This window comes from Alexandromys fortis, unplaced genomic scaffold (genome assembly GCF_014885135.2).
Source record: "Alexandromys fortis isolate MF-2015 unplaced genomic scaffold, M_Fortis_MF-2015_v1.1 scaffold_59, whole genome shotgun sequence".
Lineage (NCBI taxonomy): Eukaryota > Metazoa > Chordata > Mammalia > Rodentia > Cricetidae > Alexandromys > Alexandromys fortis.
Window position 1 is genome coordinate 3,214,170 of NW_026067943.1, and position 16,544 is coordinate 3,230,713.

At 52.5% G+C, this 16,544-nt stretch overlaps 2 protein-coding genes across 2 annotated transcripts; one reads left to right on the plus strand and one right to left on the minus strand.

The window, feature by feature from the left end:
• Positions 1-199: 199 nt before the first annotated feature.
• Creld1 (cysteine rich with EGF like domains 1) lies at positions 200-9,492 on the plus strand. The gene is made up of 11 exons (XM_050148413.1): positions 200-445; positions 611-846; positions 1,215-1,297; positions 4,309-4,419; positions 4,923-5,014; positions 6,037-6,213; positions 6,298-6,393; positions 7,800-7,883; positions 8,054-8,149; positions 8,299-8,433; positions 8,889-9,492. The coding sequence occupies exons 2-11, from the start codon at positions 673-675 to the stop codon at positions 9,101-9,103; spliced, it is 1,263 nt and encodes a 420-aa protein (XP_050004370.1). The 5' UTR covers positions 200-445; positions 611-672; the 3' UTR covers positions 9,104-9,492.
• A 172-nt stretch (positions 9,493-9,664) lies between these two features.
• Prrt3 (proline rich transmembrane protein 3) lies at positions 9,665-15,385 on the minus strand. Its single transcript, XM_050148408.1, has 3 exons — positions 13,210-15,385; positions 12,868-13,023; positions 9,665-12,293 (listed from the first exon to the last, which is right to left on the minus strand). Exons 1-3 carry the CDS (start codon positions 14,195-14,197, stop codon positions 10,522-10,524), a joined length of 2,916 nt encoding a protein of 971 aa, XP_050004365.1. The 5' UTR covers positions 14,198-15,385; the 3' UTR covers positions 9,665-10,521.
• Positions 15,386-16,544: the final 1,159 nt, after the last annotated feature.

Below are 16,544 nucleotides of genomic sequence, written 5' to 3' on the forward strand. Positions count from 1 at the left end.
CCCGGCGCCGCTTTTGGTTGGTTAGCATGGGATGACGCAATGGCACATGGCCATCCTTCATTGGCTGTGAGGAGGCCCCGCCCTCCTAGCTGCGGCGTTGGAGAAGGGTGTACTTTTACGGGGGGCGGTGGCGTTAAGGAGACTCGGCCCACAACTCCCGGGGCGGGGGCGGGGACTTTTTTTTTTCTCCTTGTAGTCTAGCGGGGTCTGGATCCTTCCCTCCTGTTCCAGGCCGTCCCTGCGTCTTCCAAAGAGGCTCGGAACTTGACCCCTTCTCTTCACATCCGGATCCGGGCTCCTCCCCCAGGACCGCCCATCCGGCTTTCTCTCGGAATATTTGGAATCTGAACCTTTCTAATTCTGACCCGTAATAACTCACTGAGACCCTAAAACCATGGGCTGACGCCTTCTCCTTTTCCAGCGATCCCTGCCACCTCCCCCTACGGTAACGGAGACATAATTTCTCTCCTGGAGTTATAGATTAGGCTTCTTTCCTCTCCCAGCGTCTCAGCCTCCAGTACCCCAATTCGTCCTCGTTTGTAATTACGTAGGTCTGGGGCTTTCAGCCTCAAGGCACCTCGGAAACAAGCCCTTGCTTTCCTCCTTACAGCCTGGCTTCTCCATTGACCCCTTCCCTTACCCTAAATCTGCACATCCCCCGCCTGGGAAAAGATGGCCCCACAACCCCTATGGGGCCTGGTCCCATCTCTGCTCTGGGGCCTGAGCCTGTTTCTGAGCCTCCCGGGATCTGTCTGGCTCCAGCCCTCTCCACCTCCCCACTCTTCTCCCCGAGCTGAGCCCCATCCATGTCATACCTGCCGAGCACTGGTGGACAGCTTCAACAAGGTGGGTGCACTAATAGCCTCGTGGGAGGGGCCCATTCGCAGAGAGCAGGGAGCTCTCAGTGCAAAGCTGCATGGACTCAAGTCCGAGTATGGGTTGCTTGCTTTAGCTGTATGGTCTTTGGGAAACAGTGCCTCAGTTTCCTGATCAATAACGTAAAGTAGTGAAATGTTAGAAAGTTAAGCCGGGCGTGGTGGCACAGGCTTTTAGTTCCAGCACTCGGGAGGCAGAGGCAGGTGGATCTCTGAATTCGAGGCCAGCCTGGTTTACAGAGTGAGTTCCAGGACAGAAACCCTGCCTCAGAAAAACAAAAAACATAAAGGATGCATCAGGCCCTGTACTTAGGTATTCCTAATTTCTTCCCTATCCAGGGCCTAGAGAGAACCATCCGGGACAACTTTGGTGGTGGAAACACTGCCTGGGAGGAAGAGAAGTTGTCCAAATACAAAGACAGGTAAGAAGGTGGTGGGGTGGTACATACCCCAAACTCTTGGTCTCTGTTAATTGGTTGGAACAGATTCTCTTGGGAAGCTTTCATCCCGCAGATATGGAAATTAACAGGACACAGTAAATGAGGAAACGAAGCCCATCTTTGTGAAACTTGCATTTTAGTAGGAGAAAACAGTGCATACTATCTGTCAGGTGAAGAACAGGAATTCGGGTAGACCGCAGGTGGGTGGGAGATGTTTGAACAGACACCTCTGCTGAAGTCGCAGGGCCTACCTTATGTTTCTCTCAACCGTGGCTGGAGTAGAGTGAGCGAAAGGCTGCAGAAAGGAGTTTAGATTTTGTCCCGAACGTGAGGCCTGAAGAGAACATTGGGTTTCCTGAACCTGGGATTACAGGTTGATGTTGGGAGCTGAACCCAGGTCCTCTGCAAGAGCAGCCAATGTTCCTAACTGCTGAGCCGTCTTTCCAGCCTCTGGAAAGATGAAGAGATAGATCATTGACAGGAAGCCAGGGCAGCGTGGAGGGAGTGGGGAGAGCAGCTGGGGTGGGGCAGGGTGGGGCAAGTAAGCTTCTGCAGTCTAGGAATAAAGGCTGCGTGAGCTAGCAAGACATCCAGTAGTGGACACAGTGAGAACTTGAAGTCTGAGCACATTTTGGAGATCGTCGGTTGACATGATGAGTTCCTTAGGGAACTATGTCAGACCTTTTAAATACATGACATGATACATGTTTATTTATTTCTCATTCTTTTTTAAGAATTTAGTATAATTAAATTTTGTTATGTATACATGTTTGTGTGTGTTCACATGTGCGCAGGATATTAACTCCAAGTGTCCATTTTATTTATTTTGATTATTTTCTGTATTTGAATGTTTTGCCTGCGTGTCTGTATCCACATGCATACAGTGCCTATGGAAGCCAGAAGGAAGTGTCAGATCCCCTGGAACTGGAGTTATAGGTAGTTGTGAGCTACCATGTGGGTGCTGGGAGTTCAACCTGGGTTCTGTGGAAGAGCAGCCAGTGCTCTGAACTGCTGAGTTCTCTCCATTACCTCATATTATTATCGTTGTCATTATTATTATTTTTTGAGCAGGCCACGACTGTCCTGGAACTTGATCTATACACCATACTGGTTTCAAACTTAGAGATGCAGAGGGCTGGAACTAAAGGCATGCCCTACCTTGCCCGGCTGTCCCACCTTATTTTTTGAAACAGGTTCTCTCACTGAACCTGGAGCTCACTAACTTGGTTATTCTCCTGGATTGGAGACAGGGATCTGCCTGTCTCTGACCCCTCCCCACCCTGTGCTGGGGTTACAGACACCACATCACACTTGGCTTTTACGTGAGGCTGGGAGTCTAAAATCAGGTTCTCATGCTTGTTCGGGAGTCACTTTACCCAGTAAGTATTCTCTCCAGGCCCCAAGTCATATTTTACATAATAAAAAGTTCTGTTTTGTGATATGATTTCAGGTAGACCAGGCAACCCTCCGGCTTACTGTGTAGTTGAAGATGACCTTGAACTCCTGATCTTTGTGGCTCTTCCTCCTAAGCGATGTGATTACAAGAGCCACCATACCTGGTTTATATATTAATTTTTTAAATTGTAAAATACACATAAAAGAACTTACCAGCTGGGAATGTAGCCAAGTTGTCAGAGTGCTTGTCTCTGACAGTTCCTTCCCCAGCACCCAATAAAACCAGGCGTGGTAGTGCACACCTGTAACTCTAGCAGTGGGGTGCTGGAAGCAGGAGGTTAAGGGAGTGCCCAGCTACAGAACAAGTTCAAGGCCAGTCTAGCCACGTGACAAAACAAAACGTAATAGGGACACTTAGTACCTTCTTACTGCTAAATAACTACCACTGTCTACTTCCAGAACTTTCTCACTTTTAATTTGATTTTTGTTGTGACATGGTTTCTCTATACAGTTCAGACTGGCCTCTAACTCAGTGACTCCTGCCTTAACCTCCAGAGTGCTGGATTACAGGTATATGCCGCCACATTTGGCTTTAAAACATCACCCAAAAAGAAATCTTCTACCCACTAAGGAGCTCTTCCTCATCCTCCCTTCCCTCGGGCTCCTGGCAGCTGCTAATATGCTCTCACCGTGCAGAAACCTGTGTGGGTTTTCTGATTCCTCTGAAGCCCTACATCACGTGGCCTTTTGTGTGTGGCTCCTTTCACTTAGCGTAATGTTTCTGTAGCTCCCTAACTGTGTGATATATCCTAACTGTGTGCAGCATATCCTCCATTCCTTTTAGGGCTGGAAAATATCCCGCTGAGGGGACACGCTGCATTTTCTTTGATTGGCTAATGAGCAGTTGGGTTGTTTTCTGTTTTGCCCACATGAGTATTGCGGCTGTGGGCATGGGTGTACAAGTTTGTGTTGGAACACCTGTCATCCTTTCTTTTGGGTATGCGCCCGGAGGAGGATTGCTGAGTCATGGTGGCTCCATGTAATTGATTGCACCATCTTGCATTCCCACTCGCCGTGCAGAAGGGGGTTCATTTTCTCTACATCCTTGCCACTGCTTGGTAGATCATATGTTTGCAGGAGGGGTGGGGGTCTTCTCTGTCTCTCTGAGTTGGCCTTCCCAGCCTCATGGTGTAATTTTAATGCTGTCTTCCCAGCACGGCTCTCCTAGGCCAGATTTGGGAGCTGAAGACTCAGGATTTACCTGCAGCGGTGTTGTTGTTCTATTTAATGTACTGAAAAAAAGAAGTGTGCCCAACATGGTGGTGGGTTGTAGAGGCAGGAGAGTTCTAGGCCATCCTGGGTGACATAGTGAAAGCCTGGTTAAAACTGTGGGGGCCAGAGGTGAGAAACAAAACAAGAAAGGCTTAATGACTTGCCCAAATCCTGCCTCTAGCTCCTGATCCCAGAGCCTGTAGCCCTTCTGTTAGTAATGCCCCATGGCCCCATAGATATCCAGTGGGAAGGAAGGTAAAGAGAGACCTGAGGCGCAGGTGGGTGGGGTGGAATATGCTCATAACACTCCAGTCCTGTCTGGTCAGCGAAACCCGCCTGGTGGAGGTGCTGGAGGACGTGTGCAGCAAGTCGGACTTCGAGTGCCATCGCCTGCTGGAGCTCAGCGAGGAGCTGGTGGAAGCCTGGTGGTTTCATAAGTGAGAGGCATGGGGGGGGCTTCCCTCGGGTGGGCCTGGTGGTTTCATAAGTGAGAGGCATGGGGGGGCTTCTCCTGGGTGGGCCTGGTGGTTTCATAAGTGCGAGGCATGGGGGGGCTTCTCCTGGGTGGGCCTGGTGGTTTCATAAGTGTGAGGCATGGGGGGCTTCCCTCGGGTGGGCCTGGTGCTTTCACAGGGGAGGGGAGCCTTCCTTGGGAGTGGGTTACAGACAGGCCCTGATGATATGGTTTTTACTGCCAAGAAATGGTTGCACGCCAGCCTTGTTTGGAGCCTTCCAAACCTAGGTCTAAGGACTTGTTGTGGGTACCAGGCTCCCATTCTGGGCCTATTTACCCCTCTGCCAAATGGAAAAGGGGCCTTAGTCAAGTGGTTTCTGGGACACATGCCCAGGCTGAGTTACAGCTGGGTAAGGCAGAAGGAGGCGGCCACTCTGACACTGTCTCAGCACCGCTCTCCCTTTCACCTCGTCTGCCCCGTCTTAGGCAGCAAGAAGCTCCAGACCTCTTCCAGTGGCTCTGTTCGGATTCCTTGAAGCTCTGCTGCCCCTCTGGCACTTTTGGGCCCTCCTGCCTGCGTGAGTCCTCCTTGGAAGTGGGAGGAGACTGCTGAGGCCCTGGAGCCAGGCTAGGCTGTGTGTGAGCAGGGTTACTCAGGTGGCATCTCCAGTCCTGTGCTCTGGCCTGTCTCTCAGGCCTGAAGTGAACACATCAGTGGGTCTAGCTGGGAAAAGAGGCACAGGGCTAGCCTGGTGCAATATTACTGTTATCAGCTATTAAATAAAAGTTACCCCACCCCTGCATCCTTCATTCTCCCCTCTAGTCAGACCGTACCTAGGGAGGGGCAGACACATGCCCTGAAGCCTCCATTATTGCTGTCTGTCCACCTCTTCAGATACAAGGCAAGAGCTAAACTTAGTCTAGTTCTGTCTTAATTAACTTATTTATTACTGGTTTTGTTTTTGTTTGAGGTGGCAGGGTTGCATCTGTGAGCCCAGGCTCTGAACTTGTATAATCCGGACTGAACCTTCTGGGTGCTGGAATTGCAGGCGTGTGCCATCATGCCAGGCCCCTAGCCCTTTTTGGAATTACTTTTCCTGTAAATAAGGAAAAGGGTCCGGCATGGGAACGATCAGTTCAGCCTTTAGAAAAGATTCATAAGATGTGGTGGTGCATGCCTGTCATGCTGGCACTCCAGAAGCTGAGGCAGGAGGCTGTTCAAAGTCTGTTCAGATAAATTATCTGGTCTTTCTGAAGAGTCCATCGCAAACATAAACAAACACTGTGTGTATGTATGAAGGAAGGAGAATTGAGTTTGAGGCTGCCCTGGTCTATATAGTGAGTTCCAGACCAGCTAAGGCTATATAAATGAGACCTCTCAAAAAAGAAAAAGAAAAAAAAAACTAAGTAGTTAAATAAAAATAAGTGAAAAGTTTGCTTAATTGTTTTGCAATAGGCTATTTTATATAGCTTTATGACAGACTATGTGAATATTAAACTTAATCTTCCTTTCCAAAAATTATTTAGGACCATGTAGAAAATAACCTCTTGGATGACAAAGTTGCATATAAGATCTCACCCAATTGATGTCTGCCCACAGCATGTCCTGGGGGCACAGAGAGGCCCTGCGGTGGCTACGGGCAGTGTGAAGGGGAAGGGACTCGAGGGGGCAGCGGGCACTGTGACTGTCAAGTCGGCTATGGGGGCGAGGCCTGTGGCCAGTGTGGCCTTGGCTACTTTGAGGCAGAGCGCAACAGCAGCCATCTGGTATGTTCGGGTAGGTAGCCAAAAGGTGTGGTGCGGGGCAGGGGTAGCCAGGATACCTGCCTGCCCGTCCTCATACTGTCTGCTTTTTACTCAGCATGTTTTGGTCCCTGTGCCCGCTGCACAGGACCTGAGGAATCCCACTGTCTGCAGTGCAAGAAAGGCTGGGCCCTGCATCATCTCAAGTGTGTAGGTAAGTGGGGAACACTGGTAGGGCCTGGACTTGACTCGCTGGCCTATACCAGTACCATCCCATTCACATGAACCCTCGGCCTGGAAAGGCATCAGAGGTGTTCACAGTCTAGCATGACCTGCGAGCAGCAGAGGATGCACACCCAGGCCAGCTCAGCGCAGGGCAGTGATGAACAGGAAGGCCTTCTTGGAAGAGGTGCTACTTCGGCCAAGTCTTTTTTCTTTTCCCCACTTAAGTTTTTTGAGACAGGGTTTCTTTGTGTAGCCCTCACTGTCTTGGAACTTGCTTTGCAGACCAGGCTGGCCTCGAACTCAGAGACTCCCTTGCCTCTGCTTTACCTTTTATTTATTTATTTTTTAAAGATTTATTTATTATTCAGTGTTCTGTCTGCAAGTATGCCTGCATGCCCGAAGAGGGCACCAGATCTTATTGCAGATGGTTGTGATGGTTGTGAGCCACCATGTGGTTGCTGGGAATTGAACTCAGGACCTCTGGAAGAGCACAAAGTGCTCTTAACCCCTGAGCCATCTCTCCAGCCCTTGCTGAGAGATTAGCAACCAAATCTTACAAAAACAAAACAACAACAAAAATCCAGCGTGGGCTCAGTAGTGAGATGACTCAGCAGTTAAATGTGCTTGCTGTGAAACTGAAGACCAGAACCCAATTCTGGGACAAGGATTAGGTGCAAGGAGAAGGCCAGCTCCAGCAGATCCGTCCTCTGATTTCCAAGTGTGTGCTGTGGCATGGACGCACCCACACACATGCACATTTGCATATATGCATGAAAACGATAAATACACTTTGTTCTTAAAGAATGACAAGAATTGAAAGCCAGGTATAGTAATGTACTCCTAGGATTTAGCTCTGGAGTGGTAGGGGCAGGATTAGAAGTTCAAGGTCATCCTTGGAAGCTCTGTAGTCGAGCAGGCCAGGTTGGGCTGCATGAGACCCCGTCTCATAAACTAAAGAAGTTTTTTCACATATAAGTCTTGATGTGAGTGGTGCAGGTTAGCAGTGTAGCTGTCCTGTCAGTCACTCAGGGACCCAGGTCCCCTCTATCTGTGGCATTTCCTTGTATATAAACTGTAGGGATGGTGCTGAGTCATGACCATCTCCCGCTTCTGTCTCAGCACTCAGGAAGTCAGAAAGGGCTGGTTGTGTTAAGGCTAAGGTAAAAGTAGACTATGTCTCTCCCATCTCCATACCCGTCTGCGGGCTGAGCTTAGCTACAGGGCAGACAGACTTGCATCTCCAACTGGGCAGCTGCAGGATTACTTCAGAGTTGGCAGCCAGCTTGCGGTTGCTCCTGCACTCGCGATCGCAGGCAAGCCCACTCCTGACAGTCCTGCCCTCGTTTCTCTGCAAGTCCTGCAAAGTGACACTCTTGACCTTGGCCCTCTCCACAGACATCGATGAGTGTGGCACAGAGGAAGCCACCTGTGGAGCCAACCAGTTCTGCGTGAACACAGAAGGCTCCTATGAGTGTCGAGGTCAGTGTCCACTGCTGAAGGACAAGGCTGGGGTGGAGGAAAGGGACAGGAGATGCTGCTTCATGCCTGTCCCTCCAAGCTTCTGCCTTCTGAGACTCCAGAGCCCTCAGCTGCCTGAGATGACTTCTGTCTCCCCTCCTCTCCCCTCCCCTCCCCTCTGCCCTCTCCAGATTGTGCAAAGGCCTGCCTGGGTTGTATGGGAGCAGGGCCAGGCCGCTGCAAAAAATGCAGCCGTGGCTACCAGCAGGTGGGCTCCAAGTGCCTAGGTGAGTCTTATGCCAATGGGGGCTGGAGGGTGGGAGAGGCAAGGGAAGGAGAGATGCCACATTGAGTCTGGGTGAGAGTGAAATGCAGTCTGGGGTGCTGTGCGGGAACTCGGGGCAGTCAGCACTGTGACCCTTTCCCACCTCCCCAGATGTGGATGAGTGTGAAACGGTGGTATGTCCAGGAGAGAACGAGCAGTGTGAGAACACGGACGGCAGCTACCGCTGTGTCTGTGCTGAGGGCTACAGGCAGGAGGAAGGTGTCTGCGTGAAGGAGCAGATCCCAGGTAAGCAGGGAGGGGAGTCTGGGCTGGGCTGACCCGGTCCAGCTTGCAGACAAGCTCCCCCTCCAGGCCCCACTTCACCGCCACCCAAAGAGGCTGTACCTGGTCCCTGTGTATGTTTTCAAGGTTGGCTTTTGAGACTGCATTTCCTCACATCCCAGGTAGAGAGAAAACCAGATTTGGCACCAAAACACTCTGCCTCCCTAAGCCTGTTTTCTCCTGTCCAAAGGGACCGGTCCTCTGCAAAGCCTTGGGCAGCCCCGTCACTTCCCAGCCTCTTTCAAGCTTAGGGTGGCAGGGTCTCAGCTGCCCCTGCAGAGGCTTTCTGAGTAGTGAGTGATGGCGTGTGCTTGGTGAGCCAGGTGGACTCAGCAGCAGTGATGAGGTGGGGGAGGAGGCACGGGCAGCTCTGGAAACTGCCAGGAATCAGGCACCGGCATGCCACACCTCCTCTGCAGAGCCGGCGGGCTTCTTCGCGGAGATGACGGAGGATGAGCTGGTGGTCCTGCAGCAGATGTTCTTTGGTGTCATCATCTGCGCTCTGGCCACGCTCGCTGCTAAGGGTGACCTGGTGTTCACTGCCATCTTCATTGGAGCTGTGGCAGCCATGACCGGGTACTGGCTGTCAGAGCGAAGTGACCGTGTGCTGGAGGGCTTCATCAAGGGCAGATAATCTCCCCTTCCACCCAGGATACCCCCAGAGGTCATAGCTCTCTCTCTCCTGCTGGACACCTGGGACAGGATGGTTTCTCTTTGAGATTGGGGTAAACACCCTTTACCTGCCTTACTGAGCAGCCCAGGACCCCAGTAGCCCCGGGGATTAAAATGAAGCCCTGAAGCTGATGCCATGAGAACCTTGCCTAGGAGACTGGCAGGCATTACAGTGTGTGAATTTCAAAAGACAGTTTCTCCTTAGGGAGGTTGTAGGTTCTGGCCCCCCCCCCGCCCAGGATGAGAGGTGTCCCCTCAGGGGTGGGGCCACCGTAGCCCTCCTCCCAGGTGCATGCTGCCAGCTCCTGTTGTGATTGACCCCCCCACAGCCCAGCCATTGACTTATTTATTCATCTCAGGAAATAAAGGAAAGGTCTTGAAAACTGGAAAAGCGTCAGTCTTAACTACCCATCACTGCTACCTCAGTGAAGTTTTCCACCCTAGGAAATCGAGGGCTGCCGAGTGGTGGGAAGGGCTGGAGAAATGGGTCAATCGTTAAGAGGATCCAGGTTCAATTCCCAGCACCCGTGTGGTGGCTCACAACCGTCCATCCTCCAGTTCCAAGGGATCAGACTCGGTCTTCTGACTTTCTTGGGTACATATGGTACACATATGTGTACACAATACACATATGCACGCAGGCAAAACATTCATACACATGAAATAAATCTACAGAACTTTTTAAAATTAAAAAACCAAAAGAAGTGGAGAGAGGAAGAAGAGAGATAAGAGAGGAACCATCTTAGGAATTGGTCTTTCTGGATTGAATACCAGCTGTCAGTGCAGGATCCAAGTAATGCAGGATACCTCCAAACTTGGCTTTCTCCTAAAGTGCGGATTACAGGAGGTGGGGCTGCACAGTAGACAGATTTTAGTGAGGCAGTGGAGGTTGTGCCTGCCAGAGCCAGAGGCAACCTTCCTTAGGAAGGCTCTTGGTTCCTGTGGGTCAGGGCTTCCTGTCTCTTCCATAAGGGTGTAGGATCCTGACTTGACCAGGGGGAGGCATGAGCCTAATCGGAAGGGTTTATTTCTTTGGCACAAAGAGGACGGTCAGTCTGGACAAGTGAGGTGCATCCCTCTCTCCACACTGGGGAATCAGGAGTACCTGGTCCCTATTCCCCATGATCAAACCATGCACGTCCACCCTGTATTCCGTGTAACTCACGGCCTCTGTGCAAAATATCTGCTGAAAAAAAAAAGAATAGAAATATTAAAAAAGCAACAACAAAAAACCCCGAGTCTGGTGAATTCAAGCCTTTCTGTCTCCAGGAGCTGCAGTCAGGTGGAGGTCCCAGAAGGCCAGTTTTTCAAATGCTCCACTGTCTTGGCTCGGCGACTTCATGTGGACATTGAGGGGAGGGTCCAGGTCCTCCCTGGCAGTCAGAGCTCTATGGTGTCACTGGAGGCGCTGCGAGATTCGCTGGTCTTGCAACGCTGTTGGCCCTCACTCTGGGGCTCCCCGGCCCGGGCAGGAGTGGGGGCTGGGGTAGGAGCTGGCAGCAGCTGCACCGTGCTGGGCAGCTCATCGAGGGGCAGGCTGTCCACTGATGACAGCCCGTAACGCCACGGGTTCCAGCTGATCTTGAGCGAGCCCTTGGAGAAGCTGTCCAGGGAGCTGCCCGAAGTCCCCGCGGCCGCCGCGCTGCCGGGCGGGTCCACCACATGCTGCGGGAGCGACTTGCGCAAGCACACCTCACTGAGCGAGCGGCAGCGGCCTCGGAGCAGGGAGGCGCCCGCGCCGTCGAGCTCAGCGTCAGGCTGGCTGCCGCGGCGGGGTCGCAAGGCACCCCCTGATGGCGGCGAGGCCAGGCCACGGAGGCCACAGCGGTGGAACACGCTGTCTCGGACCAGGTGCTCCCGGAAGAGCGCGGCGTCGATGCTGCGGCTCAAATTAATGGGCGAGGGTGGCCGCAGATCCAACTCGCTCAGCGACGGTGCAGGCCCCACACTGCTGTGGGACACCCCGGGGCCATTCAGGCGACCGCGACCCAGCGATGCTGCCGAACCCCAGGGTCCGGAACCAGGCGTGACGGGCAGTCCACCTTCCGCAGCGTTGCGAATGAGGCTTTTGCTGATGTCCAGGCCACCTGTGGCCAGGCCACTGGGACCCGCATAGCAATTATTTGGTCTCTCTGGCACCTCGCTCTTGCCTGTGGGCGCGGGACAGGCCAGGCGTAGCAGCTTAGCCCAGCAAGCGTGCTCCGTGGGCGGCCTGGGACGCGTGGCGGCCAGGGCGGCCAGAGCCAGGGCTAGGGCCCAGGTCAGCTCCAGTAGGCGTAACCAGAAGTGCACACCCCACCAGGCCCAGGAGAAGCGACCCTCCCGGCCAGGCCCTGGGTACAGCCAGAGAGAGGCTGCTAACTGCAGACCACTGGCCAGCAGCCCCAGCGAGCCCGCCACAGCCAGCAGCCGTGGGCCTGGACTGGCATCCCAGCCCCGGGGGCCTTCTAGCAGACGGCGACGGCACAGGCAGAGTGTGCCCAGAGCGACAGACGCGCCCCAGGCACAAGATAAGCCTTGCATCAGGAGGTTGAGCACAGGCCTGGTAGAGAACAGGTCTGTGGCCAGCAAACCTGCGGCATGCACCGGTGCCACGGCTCCCAGCAGAAGCGGCTTCTGTAGAGGCTGCGGCAGCCCAGCACCCAGGCCTAGCAGGGTGAGCGCTGCCAGTGCAGTGAGTAGCAAGGGGAAGGGCAGGTTGTATAGCACCAGGCCGGCACGTACTCCCAGCCGTGCCTGAGAGCCGTAAGGATCGGTGAGCATGTAGGTAGATCGCAGCCCTGAAGCCACCAACACCAGCACGGCAGCCACTAGTGCCAATCGGGGTCCCGCTAGAGCGGCTGCCAGTGTGACCAAGGCCAACAATGCTGGAAGCAGGAAAAGCACCCCCACCCCATAGACATGAAGCTCCCAGGAAAAACTCAGCACCCGCCGCAGGGGTCCCCAACGCAGGGGAGGTGCAGTGGCATTGGCTGGGGGGCTAGAAGCTGGGGCTGGAGCCATGGAGCTGGCTGAGGGCTCCGGAGGGGGTGGTTGGCCCAGAGCTCTCTGTGTGGTGACTCTAACAAGGCCTCGCCGAGATGTCGAGGGGGCCTGGACAGGGGGTGCTGGAGGGTGGCTTTGTGGGCGACCCGGCCATTCCTCGGCTTCATCTGCAATAATAACAATATTAAAAGGGTTCCCCGGGAAGTGCTGTTGAGCGGGCTGTGGGCGCTCATGACTGCTTCCTATGGCAGGGGCAGGGGGGTCAAGACTTTAAAGCAATCTTCAGCTACATAGTGAGTTCAAGGACAGTCTAGGCTACTTGAGACCCCCATCTCAAACAAACAAACAAATAGGAAACAACAACAACAGAATCCCAAACATACACAAAGTGCTTTTGAGTTTTCCATATTCAAAACTGTAGTTAGTAGATTAATTTTCCAAGGACAGCTGTCAAATGAAGATAATATAGCACCTGCCACAGTCATTGGGTCAAGACATAAGGCACAATGTCTAGTTTGGTTCCCACTGGCTAGCAAAGACAAGACAGACATAAACTCCCTTTCTTCCCCTTTTGTGGGGGGTGGGTGGGTGAACTCTGGTTGATTTTTCTCAGCCACTCAGAGACGGTCCTAGCCAATGCCTGTAAGCAGGTTCTTTTCTCCACTTAGCCCCGGGCCCTCCGCCCCATCACTAAGCACATGTTCTTGGTAACTCTCCCCTCACCCCTAGCCATGGCCTCACCTGGCTGCAGGGCCCTCGCGGGGCTCTCCGTTCCATTTGCAGCTTGAGCAGAGTTCGGGAGATCAGGGATGAAGGACTTGGGGATTCCTGGAGCCTCCATGGCTCCTCTCACTCGCTGTGGGGAGATGGGATCTGCCCCGTTCATCGAGGCTATGGCTGAAACGGCAAGAATAGTCACCACCTTGTCTGACTCTCGAGCATTCCTCCGAAGCCAGTCCCTCAGGAGGAAGGCACCATCACCCTAACTTGTCAGAAGGAGGGAATGACACCCAGAGTTACACCTAGCTGCCTGGGACCATCGCTCCTCACGACCCCACTCAGCCCCCTCATGGTGGTACCTACCTGCTCTTAGCTGCTCATCAGAAGCGTCTGAGGTTGAAGGTGGTATGGACTGGGGTGCTGAGGAGTCTTGTCCACCAACGAGGTCAGTCTGCTCAGGTTGGGGTCCCAGAGAGCTGACTTCCCAGGTATCCCCAGCTCCTTTTTTGGGGGGCTCAGCTGGCAGCTCCTCAGGAAGAGGAAGGCTTCTGGTCAATGCCAGGTCTCCCTGGGCTCCAGGCTCTTGAGTGGATGCTACCTCAACTGGGGATGGTAAGCCAACCTCAGAGGCTACTGGATCCTGCTGGGTGAGTAGGGGGCCCTGGACAGCCTCCTGGAGGTTCTCTTCATGCCCACCCTGCTTCCCCAGCACTATCCTCCTCCTAACATCTGTCTCAGGTACCGGAGTGTGGGGAGAGTCCTGGTAGTCCCAGGGGAAAGCCTGTGGGAAGGGGGTCTTGGTTTGGGCCATTAGATCCTCATTCCTAGCTGGCTGCTGTCCTGCTGGGCCTCCAGGCTTCTGCGGGGCAGTGGAAAGTGTGGCTCTCCTGAGTTGAGGGCTGGGACTTGTAGCAATGAAAGTGAGATGGGGTGCTCCCGCTGGGTGGGGGGCAGGTGCTTCTGGCTCCAGAAGCTCCTGTGAGTCAGGAGGTCCTGTCCAGCCTTGGGAGGTAAGCCCCCGGACCAGCTGGAGATCATCAGTTATTAGGAGTCTTTCACCCTGGCCCTCAGGGGCTCCTTTGGGTCCACGCAGGGCTGGTCCTAGGGGAGAGTCTGCAGGCCTCTCGGGGCCATCAGCAGGGGCCTGGGGGATACCACTGTGCCAGGAACTCTCATTTCTCAGCTTCTCCCAGAAGAGGTCAAAGGTCTGTGGCTCCGATGGGATCAAGTGGGGTGCTGAGTTGTCAAGTGGCCTGGGAAGGCCTCTGGCCAAGGCAGGGCCAGCCCCCAGGCACGGCAACAGGGAGAGCAGAAGGAGGTGACATGCAGAGCCTCGGGAGCCAGGGGCCATGGTTTAACTGGACGCCTGAGTGTAGAGCCCTTGGCTTCTAGAGCTCACTGGATAAGCCTACAAAAGGGAAGAGAGAAGAGGTAAATCAAAGAGAGATGGGGTGTGAGGGTTGAGGGGTCCCATGGATTCCGCAAGGGACTGGTGGGAAAGAAGAGAAGCAAAGGCAACGGCGTCACCCATGCTTCCCGAGTCTCTGCTCACAGCACTTGTTCCGCTCTCCAAACCTTCTGACTCCCCACTGCTCTTAGAAGAGAACACAAGTTCTACTCCTGGCCTTCCTAGGCTGTGGCCATGCCAGGTGGCTCAGTCACCGTCCTGCATTCAGCGGGCTGTCCTGACACTCAGGGCTCTGCTCCCTCAGCATGGGGTGCCATCTCCTTCCCCTGATGAAATGACAGGCTGGTTGGCCTGGAACTCACTATGTAGACCAGGCTGGCCTTGAACTCACAGAGCTCTACCTGCCTCTGCCTTCTGAGTGCTGGGATTAAAGGTGTGTGCCACCAGGTCTAGCCTTTTGAATATTTCTTTAAATTATGTCTATATGTATTTATATATAATTTGATGGGGATGGTTGTATATATTAAGTGCAGCGTCTGTGAAAGCCAGAGGAGACTGTTGAATTTCCTGGAGCTGCGTTGGAGAAATCTGTGAGCCACTACCTCAGTGCTGGGCTCTGACAGGCTAAGCCATCTCTCCAGTCCCCTGAAATCAGGTTTTAATCTTTTAAAATTACATATGCATTTAGTTATGGGAGATATCTGCAAGTATGTGGAGAGCAAGACAATTTGTGGGAGTCAGTTCTCTCCTTCCACACGGGTCCCAGGTATCAAACACATGTGACCCAGAAAGCCTCTTTACCTGCTGAGCCTTCTTGCCTGCTCTGAAATTAGTTTTGTTAGGGTCCAACTGTGATAAGAGACAAAGAGGAAGCTGGGCGGTGGTGATGCACACATTTAATTCCAACACTCAGGAGGCAGAGGCAGAGGCAGGTGGCTCTCTGAGTTCGAGGCCAGGCTGGTCTACAAAACGAGTTCCAGGACAGACAGGATTGTTGCATAAAGAAATCCTGTCTTGAAAAACCAATAAATAAGAATAAATAAACAAATAAAACAATAAAAAACAATAAAAGGGGGGTGTGCTGGAGAGATGGCTCAGTGGTTAAGAGCACTGGTTGCTCTTCCAAGGGTTCGATTCCCAGTAACCACATGAGTCTCACAAACATCTATAATGAAATATGGTGCCCTTTTCTGGCCTGTAGTGCAGACATAGACAGAGACAAAACAGTGCATACATAGTAAACAAATACCTTTTAAAAAAAGAGAAAGAGGAATGTGCTCTGCCTTTGAGGAAGGACCTGAGTAGGAATACTGGCATTGTGTCTCCTGGGGGAGCTATTTTGCTTCTCTAGCACTGTGTAAATGAAGCTAACAAGAGTGTCTACCTCAAGGGAATTTATATGAAGCATAAATAATGAGACACACGAGGCTCAGACCCACAGTAGGAACTTTGTGGTATCTCCTTAACCTTTGTCTAGACAGCTTCCTTCTGCTGTACCCTTCACTAGTACAACAAATAAACTGGGGATAAAACAGTGAACAAGATTGAAGAGACTGCTCCCTCTCCAGTGTGGAAAGACCATTCTAGATAAGACGAACAAGAAACGCTTTTAAAGTTAAGGGCTTGCTGCGAAGTCTGATGATCAGGGTTCGGTCCTTGATCAGGACCCACATGGTGGAAAGAGAAAACTGGTTCCCTTGGGTTGTTTTCTGACCTCCACATATGCATCCATGCACACACACACACAAACACACACACACATGCGCACACGCGCGTGCGTGCACAGACACACTCGATACACATAATTTTAAAAATGTTAAAGTTTAGCTCTTGAGGCAGAGACAGGAGGATCTCTGTGAGTTCAAAGTCAGCCTGGTCTACACTGCAAGTTGCAGGCCTGCTACATAGTGAGACTCTCTAAAATAAATAAAGTTTAGCTTTGAAGGAAATAATACGGGATTAGATTATAGAGTCTCCACAGGGGGTGCCAGGCACCTCTCTGAGGTGATACTTAAGCTAAATGGTAAGATGATAGAGCCAAGCATTTTTTACCTGAAGGAAAAGCATTTGGCAGAGGGAACAGCACATGCAAAGACTGTAGAGCAGGGGTCAGCTCAATGAGCTCAGGACATATTATCTGGCTGGGTGGTTGGTGGTCAGCAGGCAGGGCTGGGCTTCAAAGGCCTTAGAAGATCATCACAAGGATTGGGGAGCTTGGACATGATGAGGTCTGAGGAGAAGTTTGTTTGTTTTTGTTTTTTGGTTTTTTTTTTTTTTTTTTTTTTTTTTG